At 46.1% G+C, this 14,634-nt stretch overlaps 1 protein-coding gene across 6 annotated transcripts in view; it reads right to left on the reverse strand.

The window, feature by feature from the left end:
- The window catches only part of LOC122562959 (F-actin-monooxygenase MICAL3-like), a 587,087-nt gene that overhangs the window by 151,301 nt on the left and 421,152 nt on the right, over nt 1-14,634 (reverse strand). For all 6 annotated transcript variants that reach the window (XM_087997541.1, XM_087997540.1, XM_087997538.1 and 3 more), the window contains 3 exons: nt 12,881-12,988; nt 6,751-6,839; nt 44-1,946 (listed from right to left, as the gene is read on the reverse strand). In XM_087997541.1, the coding sequence (XP_087853667.1) occupies nt 44-1,946; nt 6,751-6,839; nt 12,881-12,988 (2,100 nt within the window). The remainder of the gene's footprint in view (nt 1-43; nt 1,947-6,750; nt 6,840-12,880; nt 12,989-14,634) is intronic.

The raw sequence follows: 14,634 nt of genomic DNA on the forward strand, positions 1-14,634 counted from the left end.
GAGGTCAGTGGTCTCTGTGTCGGGCTGTGTGGATGCTCCTTACCTACAGCTGTGCGGAGAATATCCCGTGTGTGTTTGCTGCTGGAGTCGATGGTGTTGCTGCTGGACGGCGTACTGGGACACACTGTCTCCTCCTTCTTCTTCCTGTCCTTCCTGTAACTGGAGAAGACGGATTTCCAGAGGGATCTGGATTTGGGGGCCTCCTCAGCTGGGCTGCTCGCCTTCTGAAACTGCCTACCATCGCTCTTTGATTTCTTCTCCTTTTTGCTCTTTCGTGGTGAAAATAAAGAAGCCCTCTTCTTGATTTTGCCAGCAGAGTCCTCTGAGGAGGCACCAGACCCTTCAACCATGGCCTCCTGAATGGCTGTGGGGCTCAGGACACGGTCTCCCAACATCTCCTGCTTGTGACCATTGGTTAATCTGACGCCCGAGGGGAAGGTCGTGTCAGGCCTGGCTGCCTCCTGCCCTCTCGCCTGCCTTGACCCCATTCGTGCCTGGCCCGGGGCATCTTCGTTCATTTCCATGTCTTTCATCTTCCTCAGCTGTTTCTCCATCGCATCCCGGAGCACCTGGCTCTTTACAGACTTCTCTCGAGCCCTCATCCTTTCCTTGGCTATCTCTTTGGCCTCTGGTGTGATGTATGTCAGGAGTCTCTGTTTTGGCGTTGCTAGCTTTGAGACTGCAGCCTGGGCTAAGTGCAAGGGAGAGGGTTTCTCCTGTTTGGGCTGACTGCTCGGGGGTGTATAGAATTGCTCCTGGACGCTGGTATCGGGTGTGCGGTCATCGTACGTATCCTCCACGTCATCAGCGAAGGGAATCTCATCAATGCTGTCTGCGAGGGACTTCCTGACACTGTCAGGCTGGCTGCCTCCTGCTGTGTGCTGGGCTGGCCCCAGTTGTTCACTGCTGACCAACGCAGGGCTGCACTCCGCCCCACTCGTCCTCCTCTCCCGGGTCTTCCTCCGTCGGAGGGTTGCGGGCTCCTCGTCAGCAGGAGGCGGAGGAGGTGGGCTGGATGGTGGAGTTAACATACTGTCCGAGTTGTTTAGACTCATACTAGCCGCTGTCCTGGTGTTGCTCAAGCTTCCGTTCAGACCAAGCCCCGAGGTGCTGCTCAGATCGCGCTGAGCACCATCTGAACTCTTGGGTTCCAGTCCAGTGGAGGTGCTTGGGCTGAGGGCTGCCAGGGGCTGCTCCTCCACGCCCGATACACTCGGTGTACGAGAGGTGGCTGGTGGACTGGCTGGGTGGCTCCGGTGCTCCTCAAACATCTCGTCTGGTGTGAACGATTGAGGAGAGGCTGAGCCAGTGGTGGACAAGGTGAAACTAGTTTCAGAGCCACTGGCTCGGTCTACAGGGCTGACCCCCAGATTCCTCCTGAGCTCCATACTCCTCAGCCAGAACTCATCGACAGGGTCCTTGCGGGAGAGCTTGTCTCCACCCAGGTCAGCCAGTCTCTCTGTCACCTTGCTGTGTGACTCCGTGCCGAGGCTGATGAGTGGGGTAGATGTGAGGATACTTCCCACAGGCTGGGATTTCACTGGTGACTGAGCTATGATGGAACTTGTTACTTCAGAACAGGTTAGCGGTTGGCAGCAGATAACTGATGGGGCAGTACCAGGGCTCTGTGCCAGAGGAGTCACAGGGGATGGAGCACCACTGGGGCTCTGTGTCGGAGAGATAATAGAGGATGGGGCAGTGGTGGGGCTCTGTGCCAGGGGAGAAGGATAGGATGGGGCAGTGCCAGGGCTCTGTGCCAGGGGGGAAACAGTCGGCTGAGATTTCACTGGCGAACAAGGTGACGGGGTTTCTGGGTGACATTGAAGTTGTGATTGGACAGGGAGTTCAGGGAGGGAGCTGCTCACTTCCTGTGATGACATCATTCTCCTTTCAGAGTTGAGTGGTTTCACAAAGGGATCCCTGGGAGACTGGAGGTCACGATGCTGCTGAAGAGATGTAGAAAACAAGCATTCCCATCAGAAACACACAGGACAACTATGAACATATAGTCACAGGCGTCATTGACCGAAAGATGCACAGGATATAAAGGACAGCTCACTCTGCTCTATAAGCTGCCTCTATCTATACTGTCGAATAGGGTGGTGCTGGAAAAGGACAGCAAGTCAGGCAGCACCCGGGGAGCAGGAGAATCAATGTTTCATGTATAATGAAGGGCTTATGCCTGAAACATCAACTCTCCTGCTCCTCGGATGCTGCCTGACCTGCTGTGCTTTTCCAGCACCACCCTTTTCCACTCTGATTCTCCAGCAACTGCAGTCCTCACTTTGTCCTAGTTGCCTCCACCCAGTCCCGAACAGACACTCCTTGGACACGGACAGCATGGGGTTAGATACAGAGCAAAGCTCCCTCTACATTTTAAAAGTGTAAGTAAAACTGCCTCCACACTATCCTCATCAAACACTCCCAGAGCAGCACAGGATAAGACTCTGAGTAAAGCTTTCTCTACCATTTTAAACTGAAAATAAGGTTCCCTCTTCCATTTTTAATAGAAAGAAAAGCTCTATCTACACTGTCCCCATGAAACACCTCCAGGACAGGTACAGCACAGGTTTAGTTGCAGAGGAAAGCTTCTTTCACTCTTGACATTGTCACCATCAAACATTCCCTTATAAATGGATACAAAACCTCTCCATATACTTTTAAACAGATAGTATATTTACCTTCATAGTCTCCATCAAATACTCCAAAGAGATGGACAGCACAGGGTTAGATGCAGAGTGAAGAACCCTCTACTCTTTCAAACTGAAAATAAAGCTCCCTCAATGCTGTTTCATAACTGAAACTAAAACTTCCTGACACTGTCCTCATCAAACACTCGTCTATCAGAGACTGCACAGGCTTAGATACAGTGTAAAACTCACTGTACTCTTTTAAACGGAAAGTCAAGCTCCTTCCACACTGTTCCCATCAAACGCTCCCAGGACAGGGACAGCATGGGGTTAGATACTGAGTAAAGTTCCCTCTACACTGTCCCCCATCAAACACTCCCAGGACAGGGACAGCATGGGGTTAGATACTGAGTAAAGCTTCCTCAACACAGCCTCCATCAAATACTCCCAGGACAGGGACAGCGCGGGGTTAGGTACAGAGTAAAGCTTCCTCAACACAACCTCCATCAAATACTCCCAGGACAGCTAGTGTTCAAGGGGAGAGGGGAAAAGTCTCAGGTAGAGAAATATGGAAAGTTCATTACGCGGAGGGTGGTAGGTGCCTGGAATGTGTTGCCAGCGGAGATAGTAGAGGCAGACATGTTAGTGTCATTTAAGATGGATCTAGACAGATACATGAATGGGCAGGGAGCAAAGAGATACAGATCCTTAGAAAATAGGCGACAGGTATAGACAGAGGATCTGGTTTGGCTCAGGCTTGGAGGGCCGAAGGGTAATGCTCTTTGTCCTTTGCCAGGGTTAGCATAGCATCAGCTACCAAGTAAAGCTCTTGCTACTCTTTTAAACTGAAAGTAAAGTTTCTCATTTTTAAACAGAAAGTAAATATCCCTCAACATTGTCCCCATCAAATGTGTCAATGACAGGGACCACACAAAGTTAGATATTGTGTATGATTTTCTCTACTCTTTTAAAGCTCCCTCAATACTGCTGACCCCATCAACTACTCCCTGGGTAGGTACAGCGCAGATTAGATACAGCGTAAAGCTCTGTGTATGCTTTTAAAATGAAAGTAAAACTTATTCTACACTTTTAATTGTGAAGGAAAGCTCCCTTAACATTATCCACATCAAACAATTCCCAGGACATGGCCAGCACAGTGTTAACTCGAGAGTAAAGTGCCCCTACTCATTTAAACTAAAAGGAAATGGAACGTAAAAACTGTCCATTCAAACACTCCCAGTATAGACATTGTGTTACGAAATCAAAAGTATGTATGTTCACTTTAAAATAGAAAATGTTTTCTGAATTTTGAAGTAAACTTAAAATGCAGGCTCAACTGCCCGAATAGAAAGGCTGGGAGATGAGCTGCTCCAAAACAGATCCATGTAGCAAATAGTTATTAAAGGGATACCTGAGTTTTGGTTGCTGTTTTGACATTCATTCAAATTTAACCAATCAGTTTAAATTGTGCTCAGGACACTAAAACTCAATCGAATTTGAATTCATTGTTTTGACACCAGGAAATCAATCAAATTATACAAATTTAATGTGTCATGGGAGGGCATAAAACACTCTGGCATTTTGAAAATTAAAGCAAACAACTGTTGTAAAGCCGGAGAACTAACTGCCCATCCAACATCTCAAAGAAATTAGAAAACACTCTCTATCAAAAAGGGACCTTTTCGTGTGAAACATACTCGTAGTAAAAACGAAAGATGACAGACCAGGGAGATCATCAGCCAAAAGACTGAAGACAGCAGAGAAGACAGAGACTGTGTGGCCTTGAGATTAAATTAATGTAATGTTTAATAAGTATGTTATTGGAACAGGATACTTTTTATAGAGTTGGAGTCAGATAATAAGTAGTAAAGAAAGGGGGCCCGGGATTTGTGAATAGTTTTTGATTAATGTTCACTATTAAGTTAGGAAAATAAATTGTTATTTTTCTTTAAATAGTGGAATTTAGGAGTTCTCTCTCACTTACATTTTAACAGATTATGAGGCGAAGCGAGCTTTTCTGGGTGTTTGGTTGTAATTAATAGAGAGATTCGATCTCCACATCATAACAATTGTGTGGTCAGATTAGAGTAAAGCTCTGTTTCCACTTTTCAACTGAAACTAAAGCTCTCTCTACACTTTTAAACAACAAGTAAATGTCCCTCAACACTGACCCAACACTCCCAGGACAGAGACAGCACAGGGTTAGATACAGAGTAAAGCTTCACTTATACTGTCCCCATCAAACAGTCCCAGGATGGGGATGGTTGGAGTTTGAGACACAGCAATGCTCCCTCTACTCTTTTACACATAGGAGTAAAGCCTGCATATCTTCCCTTAGATACGGGGCTAAAACTGCTCACAGGATTCCCAATGTGGTCTGACAGAGCCTTATACTGCCTCAGCAATACACCTCTGTCCTTGATTTCTCGCCTTCTTAAAATGAATGATAATTTAATTCCTAACCACCAATTGAACCTGAAGAGAATCCCAATCTGGGAAACCCAAGTCCCTTTGTCCTTCAGATTTCTGAGGCTTTCACCATTTAGGAAATAGCCCATGCCTTTATTCTTCCTCCCATAATGCATGACCTCACACTTTCACATGCTGTATTCCATCTCTCACTTCCTTGCCCAACTGGCCTAGCCTGCCAAGTCCTTCTGCAGCCTCTCTGCCTCCTCAACACTATCCTCCTATCTTTGTGCCACTTTCAAACTAAGCAGCAATGCCCTCAGTTCCCATTGCCTAGATCGTTAAAGTATAATGCAAATTGTTGTGGCCTCTACACGGACGCTGAGGAACTCCACTAGTCACTGGGTGAAGCCTGAAGAAAGCCCCCTTTTTTCCCTACTCTCTGCCTTCTGACAGTCAACCAATCTCTATCCATTTTTGGCAAACGCCCTTCATCAGGAATGAGACAGGGAACCTCTGGGGTGGAGAGATAAATGGGAGGGGGGTGGGGCTGGGGAGAAAGTAGCAAAGAGTACAATTGGTGGATGGAGGTGGGGATGAAGGTGATAGGTCGGAGAGGAGGGTGGAGTGGGAAGGAAGATTGGCAGGTAGGACAGGTCATAAGGATGGTGCTGAGCTGGAAGGTGGAACGGGGGGGGGGGGGGGGGGGAAATGAGGAAACTGGTGAAGTCCACATTGATGCCCTGGAGTTGAAGTGTTCTGAGGCGTTCGTCCTCCAGGTGTTGGGTGGTGAGGGAGCGGCGGTGGAGGAGGCCCAGGACCTGCATGTCCTCGGCAGAGTGGGAGGGGGAGTTGAAATGTTGGGTCATGGGGCAGTGGGGTTGATTGGTGCGGGTGTCCTGGAGATGTTCCCTGAAACGCTCTGCAAGAAGGCATCCAGTCTCCCCAATGTAGAGGAGACCGCATCGGGAGCAACGGATACAAAAAATGATATTAGTGGAAGTGCAGTGAAATTTTGATGGATGTGGAAGGCTCCTTTGGGGCCTTGGATGGTGGTGAGGGAGGTGGTGTGGGAGTAGGTTTTGCAATTCCTGCGGTGGCAGGATGGGAGGGTGTCGATTTTCCTGCTCCTCTGATTCTGTCTGACCTGCTGTGCTTTTCCAGAGCCATTCTAATCTAGACTCTGATCTCCAGCATCTGCAGTACCCACTTCTGCCAATCTGTAACCATGTCAGTATCTTACCCCAAGCACCATTGAGCAGCCTCTTGGGTGACACCTTGTCAAAGGCCTTCTGACAATCACGTCCACTGACTCTCTTCTGTCTAACATGTTTGTTACCTCCTCAAAGAATTCTAACAAATTTGCTAGGCGTGACATCGCCTTGATGAATCTGTGCTGATTCTCATCAAACACTTCCAAGTCAGGGACAGCATAGGGTGAGATAAAGAGAAAAACTGCCTCTACAATATCTCCAGCAAACATTCCCAAGAGAGGTGTAGAATGGGGTTAGATACAGGTTTCCGGCCTCTCCACACAGCATGGGGTTAGATACACAGTAAAGCTCCCTCTACTCTTTTATATGGAAAGTAAAGCTCTGGCTGCACTGTCCCCATCAACCACTCCCAGGGCAGGTACAGCAAGTACAGAAAGGTTCAGAGCAGTCAGGTCGGTTTGGAAGGGTGAGGGTGAACCTGGATCTGTTCATCATACCTCAGGCTGGTTTTTCGGTATCCTGTTAGACAGTAACTGAAGATCCAAACTGCTCGCTGAGGGCACTCCCTGTGCTGCTTTGACTCCACCTGCAATTAATAGACAGACACTGACTTAGATTAAAATTGGAACTCTTGATGGATTCAGTGAACTCTGAGGACATGTCCGGAGCAGCTTCAAGAGAACTTGCAGGGTTTTAATGAGAGCACAGTGGGGGTTGAAATTTCTGAGGGGACTGATAAAAGTCTTGGAGAAATCTGTTGAGATTTGGTGGGATATAGAGATTGATAAGACTTCAGTGAAGACCATAAGAAAAAAGAACAGGAGTAGGCCATTGGGCACCTCAACCCTGCTCCGCCATTCAATAGGACCATGGCTGATCCGACATTCCTCACATATAAACATCCCGTCCTTTCCCTACAACCCCTGATTCCCCTATTGAAAAATCTATCCATCTCAGTGATAAACATACCCTCGGGCTCTGCCTCCACAGCTCTCTGAGGCAAACACTCTTGAAGACACTCAACCCTCTGAGAGAAGAAATTCCTCCTCATCCCATCTTAATTTGATATCTCTTTATTCCGAGACTTTGCCCTCTAGTCCTAGGCTTTCCCATGAGGGGAATCCTCTCTCAGCATTGATCCTGTCAAGCCCCTTAAGAGTCCTATCTGTTTCAATGAGATCACTTCTGAATCTTCGAAACTCCAGAGGAGTCACAATCGGTTTAGCTTTTGCTTATAAGACATTCTCTCCATAGCAGGGATCATCCTTGTGAACCTCCTCTGAACTGCCTGCAATGAAATTATAACTTTCCTTAAACGAGGGGACAAAAACTACTCACAGTGCAGGTAGTTCTCCTACAGCGTGGTAGCTGCATCCCTGTGTGACACCGTGTTATAGAAAATGGTGCAATATCAATAATGGGGCTTGTGGGAGAAACAGGGTTGGGGCGAGCCACCGAAAATAACAGTAACAATCAAAACAAAAATAATAGTTAGCCTAACACCAACAATAGCACAGTCTAAGTAAATCTTTAAGCCATATATTTTGATAATACAGTAAATTTAACACTTTAACACTAAGATCACTGTACCTTTCACAAAGTTCTCCACCGACTGACCACGTGATGCCGACGCGGAGATCCAACCCGCCTCAAGATTCTCCCCGGTTTGAAGTCAAAGTTCCTTCTAAATGTAGACCTACAATTCCCAGTTTCAGGCTAAGCTCCAAGACTTGCAGACCTGATTGAATTCCTGTTGCAGCTGAACACACTCAGTTTACATTTTCCAGAGAGGATCATGAGGCTGGGTTTTGCTTTTCAGGTAAGTGCCGGGGATGGGATCGCGTAACAGTGAACAGGAGTACGCTTTATTTTAAAAAGAGTCCGCAATTCACTAATCACATTAGAGCCAAAGCGCATTTAAAAATGCACGTTATAGGAGGACTACCTGGACTCCAGATGTGGTCCCACCAGCACCGTGTACAGGTGCAGGAAGACTTCCCTACTCTTATTCTCCAAACCCCTTGCAATAAGGGGGCGACATTCCATCAGCCTTCCTGATTAACCTGCTGCATCTGTGTGCTAGCTTTCTGTGTTTCATGTACAAGTGCCTCCAGGTCCTTTTGTGTTGCAGCTTTCTTCCATTTAAATAATACTTCGTTATCCCTTCCAAAATGAACAACTTCACATTTGCCCACATTATACTCCATTTGCCAACTTTTTTGCCCAGGTCGAATTATCCAGGGGAAATGCAGGATTACATGGATCGGGTACGCAGGGGGGAGGTGAGTCTGGGTGGTATGATCTTCGGAGAGTTGGTGTGGACTTGTTGGGCCAACTGGCCCATTTCCACACTGTAGGAATTCTATCCTATTCATACTTAGCCTATCATTATCTCTCTGTAAACTGCTTGCATCCCTCTTGTTGTTTCCTGTCCATTTGCCAATTCTCTACCCACACCAATATCCTACCTCCAACACCACTGACATAACCTTTTATCAGGTACCTTGTTGAATACCTTCTGGAAATCCAAATACAACACATCTACTGACCCTCCTCTATCCAGTCTTGGTTGGAACTTCCTCAACAAACTCTTAATGAATCAGTCAGACATGATTTCCCTTTCATAAAGTATTCTGAACTTCCCAGTATCAAGGAGAATGTGAAAACATTTGGTGAGCTTCAAAGGATTTGACGTGATTGTGGAATATTCTGAGATTCGAGGGATTTATTGATATTTTGCAGGGATCTGACACTCTCTCTGGTGAGCTTGATAAGAACTTGGGAGCATCTGAATGTGAGTGCAAAGCAGTTTGAAATCCCAGCAAGTTTAAATAAAGGTGTTGTTGGAGTTTGACAAGACCTTCGCGGAGTTGAGGAGATCCTTAAAATATAACACTCTTAACACCCTCCTCCAATCTATCACAAAATCGCCAGATACTGGAAATCTGAAAATAACATCAAAAAACAATTCTGGAAATAGAAAACACCATCGGAAAGACAAACAGAAATAACCTTTCATTTGGTGACACTAACTGCCGGTAAGTGTTTTCACTCCCTTGACAAGATATGCCTTGCTTTTTGTGGGATGGCATAAATTGGTTGCAACACAGAAGGAGGTCTTTCAGCCCTTTATATCTGTGCTGGTCATGCCTTACCCAGGCCCCTACCCTCCTGTCTTTTAATGACTGTATCACTTTGCTTCCAACTTTAATTCTAAATCAGAACATTTTATCAACCTTATTTTCAATTTCCAATCCTCTCTCAATGTCACCTGATCCATCTTAGCCTTTTCCCATTCCTTCCTGGAGTACTGTATCCATTTCTGGAAATGGGCTGTTCACCAATGAGCCCAGTGAGTCCCACAGCAATTCCAACATGACATTCCCTCACACCTTCTTTCAGCTCAGAATTCTATTTTTGCAGCTTCTCTGGCTCGGTGAAGCTGCCAGACCCACGTTGCTGATATGTCTTCTTTTATCTTCAACTGTAAGACCATAAGACATAGGAGCAGAAATTAGGCCATTCAGCCCATTGAGTCTGCTCCGCCATTCAATCATGGCTGGTAAGTTTCTCAACCCCATTCTCCCACTTTGTCTGTGTAACCCTGGATTCCCTTGATACTCAAGAACCTATCTATCTGTCTTAAATATACTTAATGATCTAGCCTCTACAGCCTTCTGTTGCAACGAATTCCATAGATTCACCACTCTCTGGCTGAAGAAGTTTCTCCTTATGTCCAATCTAAAAGGTCTTCCCTCTCCTCTAAGACTGTGCCCTTGGGTCCTAGTCTCTCCTACCAATGGAAACATCTTTCCAACATTCACTCTGTCCAGGCCATTCAGTATCCTGTAAGTTTCAATCAGATCCCCTCCCCATCCTTCTAAGCTCCATCAAGTATAGACCTAGAGTCCTCAAACGTTCCTCATATGTTAAGCTTTTCATTCCTGGGACCATTCTCATGAACCTCCTCTGAACACACTCTAGGGCCAGTACATCCTTCCTGAGATATAGGACCTAAAACTGTGCATTATGCTCCAAATGTCATCTGACCAGAGCCTTAGAACGACATCCCTGCTTTTATACTCAAGTCCTCTTAAAATAAATGCCATCATTGTATTTGCCTTCCTAACAACTGACTCAACCTGCAGGTTTACCTTGAGAGAATCCTGGACTAGAACTTCCAAATCTCTTTGCAATTCGGAATGCTGTATTTTCTCCCCATTTAGAAAATAGTCCATGCTGCTCTTCTTTCCACCAAAATGTATGACCTCACACTTTCCCACATTGTACTCCATCTGCCACTTCTAATCTGCCCAAATCCTTTGGCAGTCTCCCCACTTCCTCAGTACTACCTGCCCCTCTACCTGTCTTTGTATCATCTGCAAATGTAGCCAGAATGTCCTCAGTTCCTTCATCTAGATGGTTAAGGTATGGAGTGAAACGTTGTGGTCCCATCACATAGCCTTGTGGAACACCACTTGTCACCAGCTGCCATCCTGAGAAAGACCCTTTTCTCCCCACTCTCTTATTTCTACCAGATAGCCAGGCCTCTAACACCAGGGGCCCTTATCTTACTCAGCAGCCTCCTATGTGGCACCTTATCAAAGGCTTTCTTAAGTCCAGGAGTTTGCACATTCTCCCCGTGTCTGCGTGGGTTTCCTCCGGGTGCTCTGGTTTCCTCCCACAATCCAAAGATGTGCAGGTCAGGTGAATTAGCCATGCTAAATTGCCCGTAGTGTTAGGTGAAGGGGTTAATGTAGGGGAATGGGTCTGGATGGATTGCTCTTCGGAGGGTCGGTGTGGACTTGTTGGGCCGAAGGGCATGTTTCCACACTGTAAGTAATCTAATCTAATCTAATACAGGTAGATAACATCTATTAGCTCTCCTTAGTCTAACCTGCTCATTACTTAGAGTCATAGTCATAGGGATGTACTTCAAGGAGCTATGAACCTGCACTCCAAGATCTCTTTGCTCAGCAACACTCCCTAGGACCTTACCATTAAGTGTATAAGTCCTGCTAAGATTTGCTTTCCCAAAATGCAGCACCTTGCATTTATCTGAATTAAACTCCATCTGCCACCTCTCAGCCCATTGGCCCATCTGGTCCAGATCCTGTTGTAGTCTGAGGTAACCCTCTTCGCTGTCCACTACACCTCCAATTTTGGTGTTCCTCAAAGAATTCTAGCAGATTTGTCAGGCATGACCTCCCCTTGGTGAAACCATGTTGACTTTGCCCTATTTACCATACACCTCCAAGTATTCAGAAATCTCATCCTTTGCAATGGATTCCAGGATCTTAGCCAGGACCAAGGTTAGGCTATAATTTACCATTTTTTGCTTCACTTGATTTTCCAGTCCTCCGGGACCCCTCCTGATTCTAGTGATTCCTAAAAGATTACCATGAATGCCCCCGCTGTTTCTTTGGGATATCTCTCTTCGAACTCTGGGGTATAGTCCATCTGGTACAGGTCATTCATCTTCAAGCCATTCAGTCTTTTTAGCATCTTCTCCTTAGCGATGGCCCACCATACTCAGCTCTGCCCCCTCACTCTCTTGAATTTTGACAAGAGCATCAATGTTCTTCCAACTTCCTGCAATTTCATTTCTCAGTGATTTCTCACCACACTTTCAGAGGAGTTTCTGTTGACTGAATCCCAGTCCACCATTTTTCATATACATGGAACTGGAGGGACTGTGTGTCCTGGTCACCCTGAGGGTCAGTGTGTTCCTGTTAGTCGGATGAAATTTCTTGGCAATCCCAATCATTGGTGCACAATGCGCAGCCTTATGATTTATTGAAACAAAAGCTTTGTTCACGTTGATGAAGACTGCCTTGCTTTTTGCCTTACCCTCACCTCAGATCTTGAGGAGGTATTTCTGGTCTGAAACATTCACTCTGTTTCTGTCTCTCCATCAATGCTGGGTGACCTGTGAACTGTTAGCAGTCTTTTCTGTTTTAATTTTGACTTTCAGGACCTGTTCCAGGGTCAGGTTTTGGTTGAAAACACTTCCTTTTACTTAATAGTGAAGGTAAAAGGCACTATTCTGAGCCTGTCCCAATCTTCAATCTTTAGCAACTAAATAATCCATTCTCCATGATTACACTCTGGTTGAACTATACTGCAGGTCTTCAGTGACTCAGAACTGGAATTCAAACCATGAGGCCTGTTATCAGATCACCAAGGACCCTCACATAACCTCCACGACAATAAACTGCATCCCATCTGTATTCAGTCCCCCCAGGAAATTCCTTACAATTTACATTTCCCCAAGCAGCCTCCATTACATAAACTAATTCTCATCACAGAATTCCCTCCTCTCCTCGTGCCAATCTCTCACATCGTCCTGCTCACATTTAGTGATTATCACCCCTTTCCTTGGTCGTGTGTACGACTGCATTGACTTGCTGTCCCCCAATATCATGGATTTGAATGCATCAGCACTGTCCTTACTCCCTTGCTTCTTATTCAGAGACACACTCCTGACTTTACCTCTCCTCCCATTATCTGTATGGCTCTGTCTGGCGAGGCCACTCCCTCACCTATGATCTATTCCAATATTTTGTATAGAACAGACTGATTGATTGATGATGATTGACAGCCAGATGGATATCACTGAGGATTTACCTGGAGCACCAATCTCACCACAGGCTTCCTCCTTCTCCCGCACTAATTGCTCCAGCTCCTCTGTGTAAGAAATCATCAAGTTCTCGGCCTCTGCGTCTGACGCGATATCTGTCAACAACAAAGACAATTGTGATCAGCGACGTCAGTGTGAGGGTCAGTGTCTCTGGGTCAACCTGAGGGTCAGTGTGTCTGGGTTAGCCTGAGGGGCAGTGTGTCTGGGTCACCCTGAGGGTCAGTGTGTCCGGGACATCCTGAAGAAGTGTGCGTCTGGGTCAGCGAGGGACAGTATTCCCCGGTCAGTGAGGAGCAGTGTGTCCGGGACATCCTGACGGAATGTGTATCTGGGACAGTGAGGAGCAGTGTGTCTGGGTCATCCTGAGGGACTGTGTATCTGGGTCACTCTGAGGGACAGTGTGTCTGGGTCAGTGAGGGACAGCAACGTTGTGATGAACTGTAGGTTTCGGTTGATGACTGGATTCCTTGTCTGAAGCTGATGACAAGTGTTTGATTTGGGGGGAATGGGACATCACTGTCCACATTTCTTGCCAATCCATTGTTCTGACATGTGACACACCATTTTCAACTGCTGCAATTGGTTTTGTGAAGATGTTGCAGAGTTACAGGAGCTTAACAGGTTCATTGCGTCAAACCATTGTTACTAATCAGGGTTACCACTAACAGACCACTGCGTTTGCAACTATGAAATATATACTTGACCTCACCCATACCAGTCTGTCAGCTGCAGATGCATTTGTCCACCACAGTATTGGTAAGAGTGACCACCGCACGGTCCTTGTGGAGATCAAGTCCCACCTTCACATTGGGAATGATCTCCACCATGTTATGTAGCACTATCACCGTGCTAAACGGGACAGACTTTGAACAAATCTAGTAACTCAAGAGTGGACATCTATGAGGTACTGTGGGCAATGAACAGGAGAACTGTATTCTCAACAATAATCTGAAACCTGACATATTCCCCATTCTACTCTTGCCATCAAGTCAGGGGATAAACCCTGTTTCAATGGAGTGTGCAGGTGGTGAGCCAGGAGCAGCACCAGGCAGACCTGGAAATGAGGTGTCAACCTAGTGAAGTCACCAAACAGGACTACACATCCATCCGAAACAACATAAGCAACAAGAGACAGACAGAGCTAAGTGATCACACAACCGATGGATCAGATCGAAGCTCTGCCATATCCATTCATGAATGGTGGTGGAAAATTAAACAATTCACAGGAGGAGGAGACAACACACATGTCTATCTCAGTCTTTCATAAATACAGTAATGGACCATCCACAAACCTCTGGGATAGAACATTTCAAAGGTTCACAATGCTTTCAGTAAGATATTTCTCTACTTCTCAATGATTTTTCCCGAATCCAGAGCCTGTGTTGCCTTGTTCTAGTTTCCTTACCCAGGGGTTGGTGTTGACCCTGACAAACCTCTTCAGAATATTGAATGTTTCATTCAGATCATCTCTCATCAACTCAAGAGGGTATCAACCAATTTACTCAGCATCTTTATATCATAGTCAAAGTCGGGACAAATCTAGTGACCTTTCGCTATACCACCTCCACTGCATATGTATTGTTCCTTAAATGTGGAAACCGGAACACAATATTCCAGGCTGGGTCTCACCAAGGTCCTATACAATGTAGCAAGAGCTCTTTATTCATGTACTCCAATCCCTTGTAATAAAGACCAACATATCATTTACATAGTCGAACAGTATAGCACTGGAAAAGCACAG

This window comes from Chiloscyllium plagiosum, unplaced genomic scaffold (assembly GCF_037043375.1).
Source record: "Chiloscyllium plagiosum isolate Xiang-an unplaced genomic scaffold, Cpla_swu_hap1 HiC_scaffold_19, whole genome shotgun sequence".
Classification (NCBI taxonomy): Eukaryota; Metazoa; Chordata; class Chondrichthyes; order Orectolobiformes; family Hemiscylliidae; genus Chiloscyllium; species Chiloscyllium plagiosum.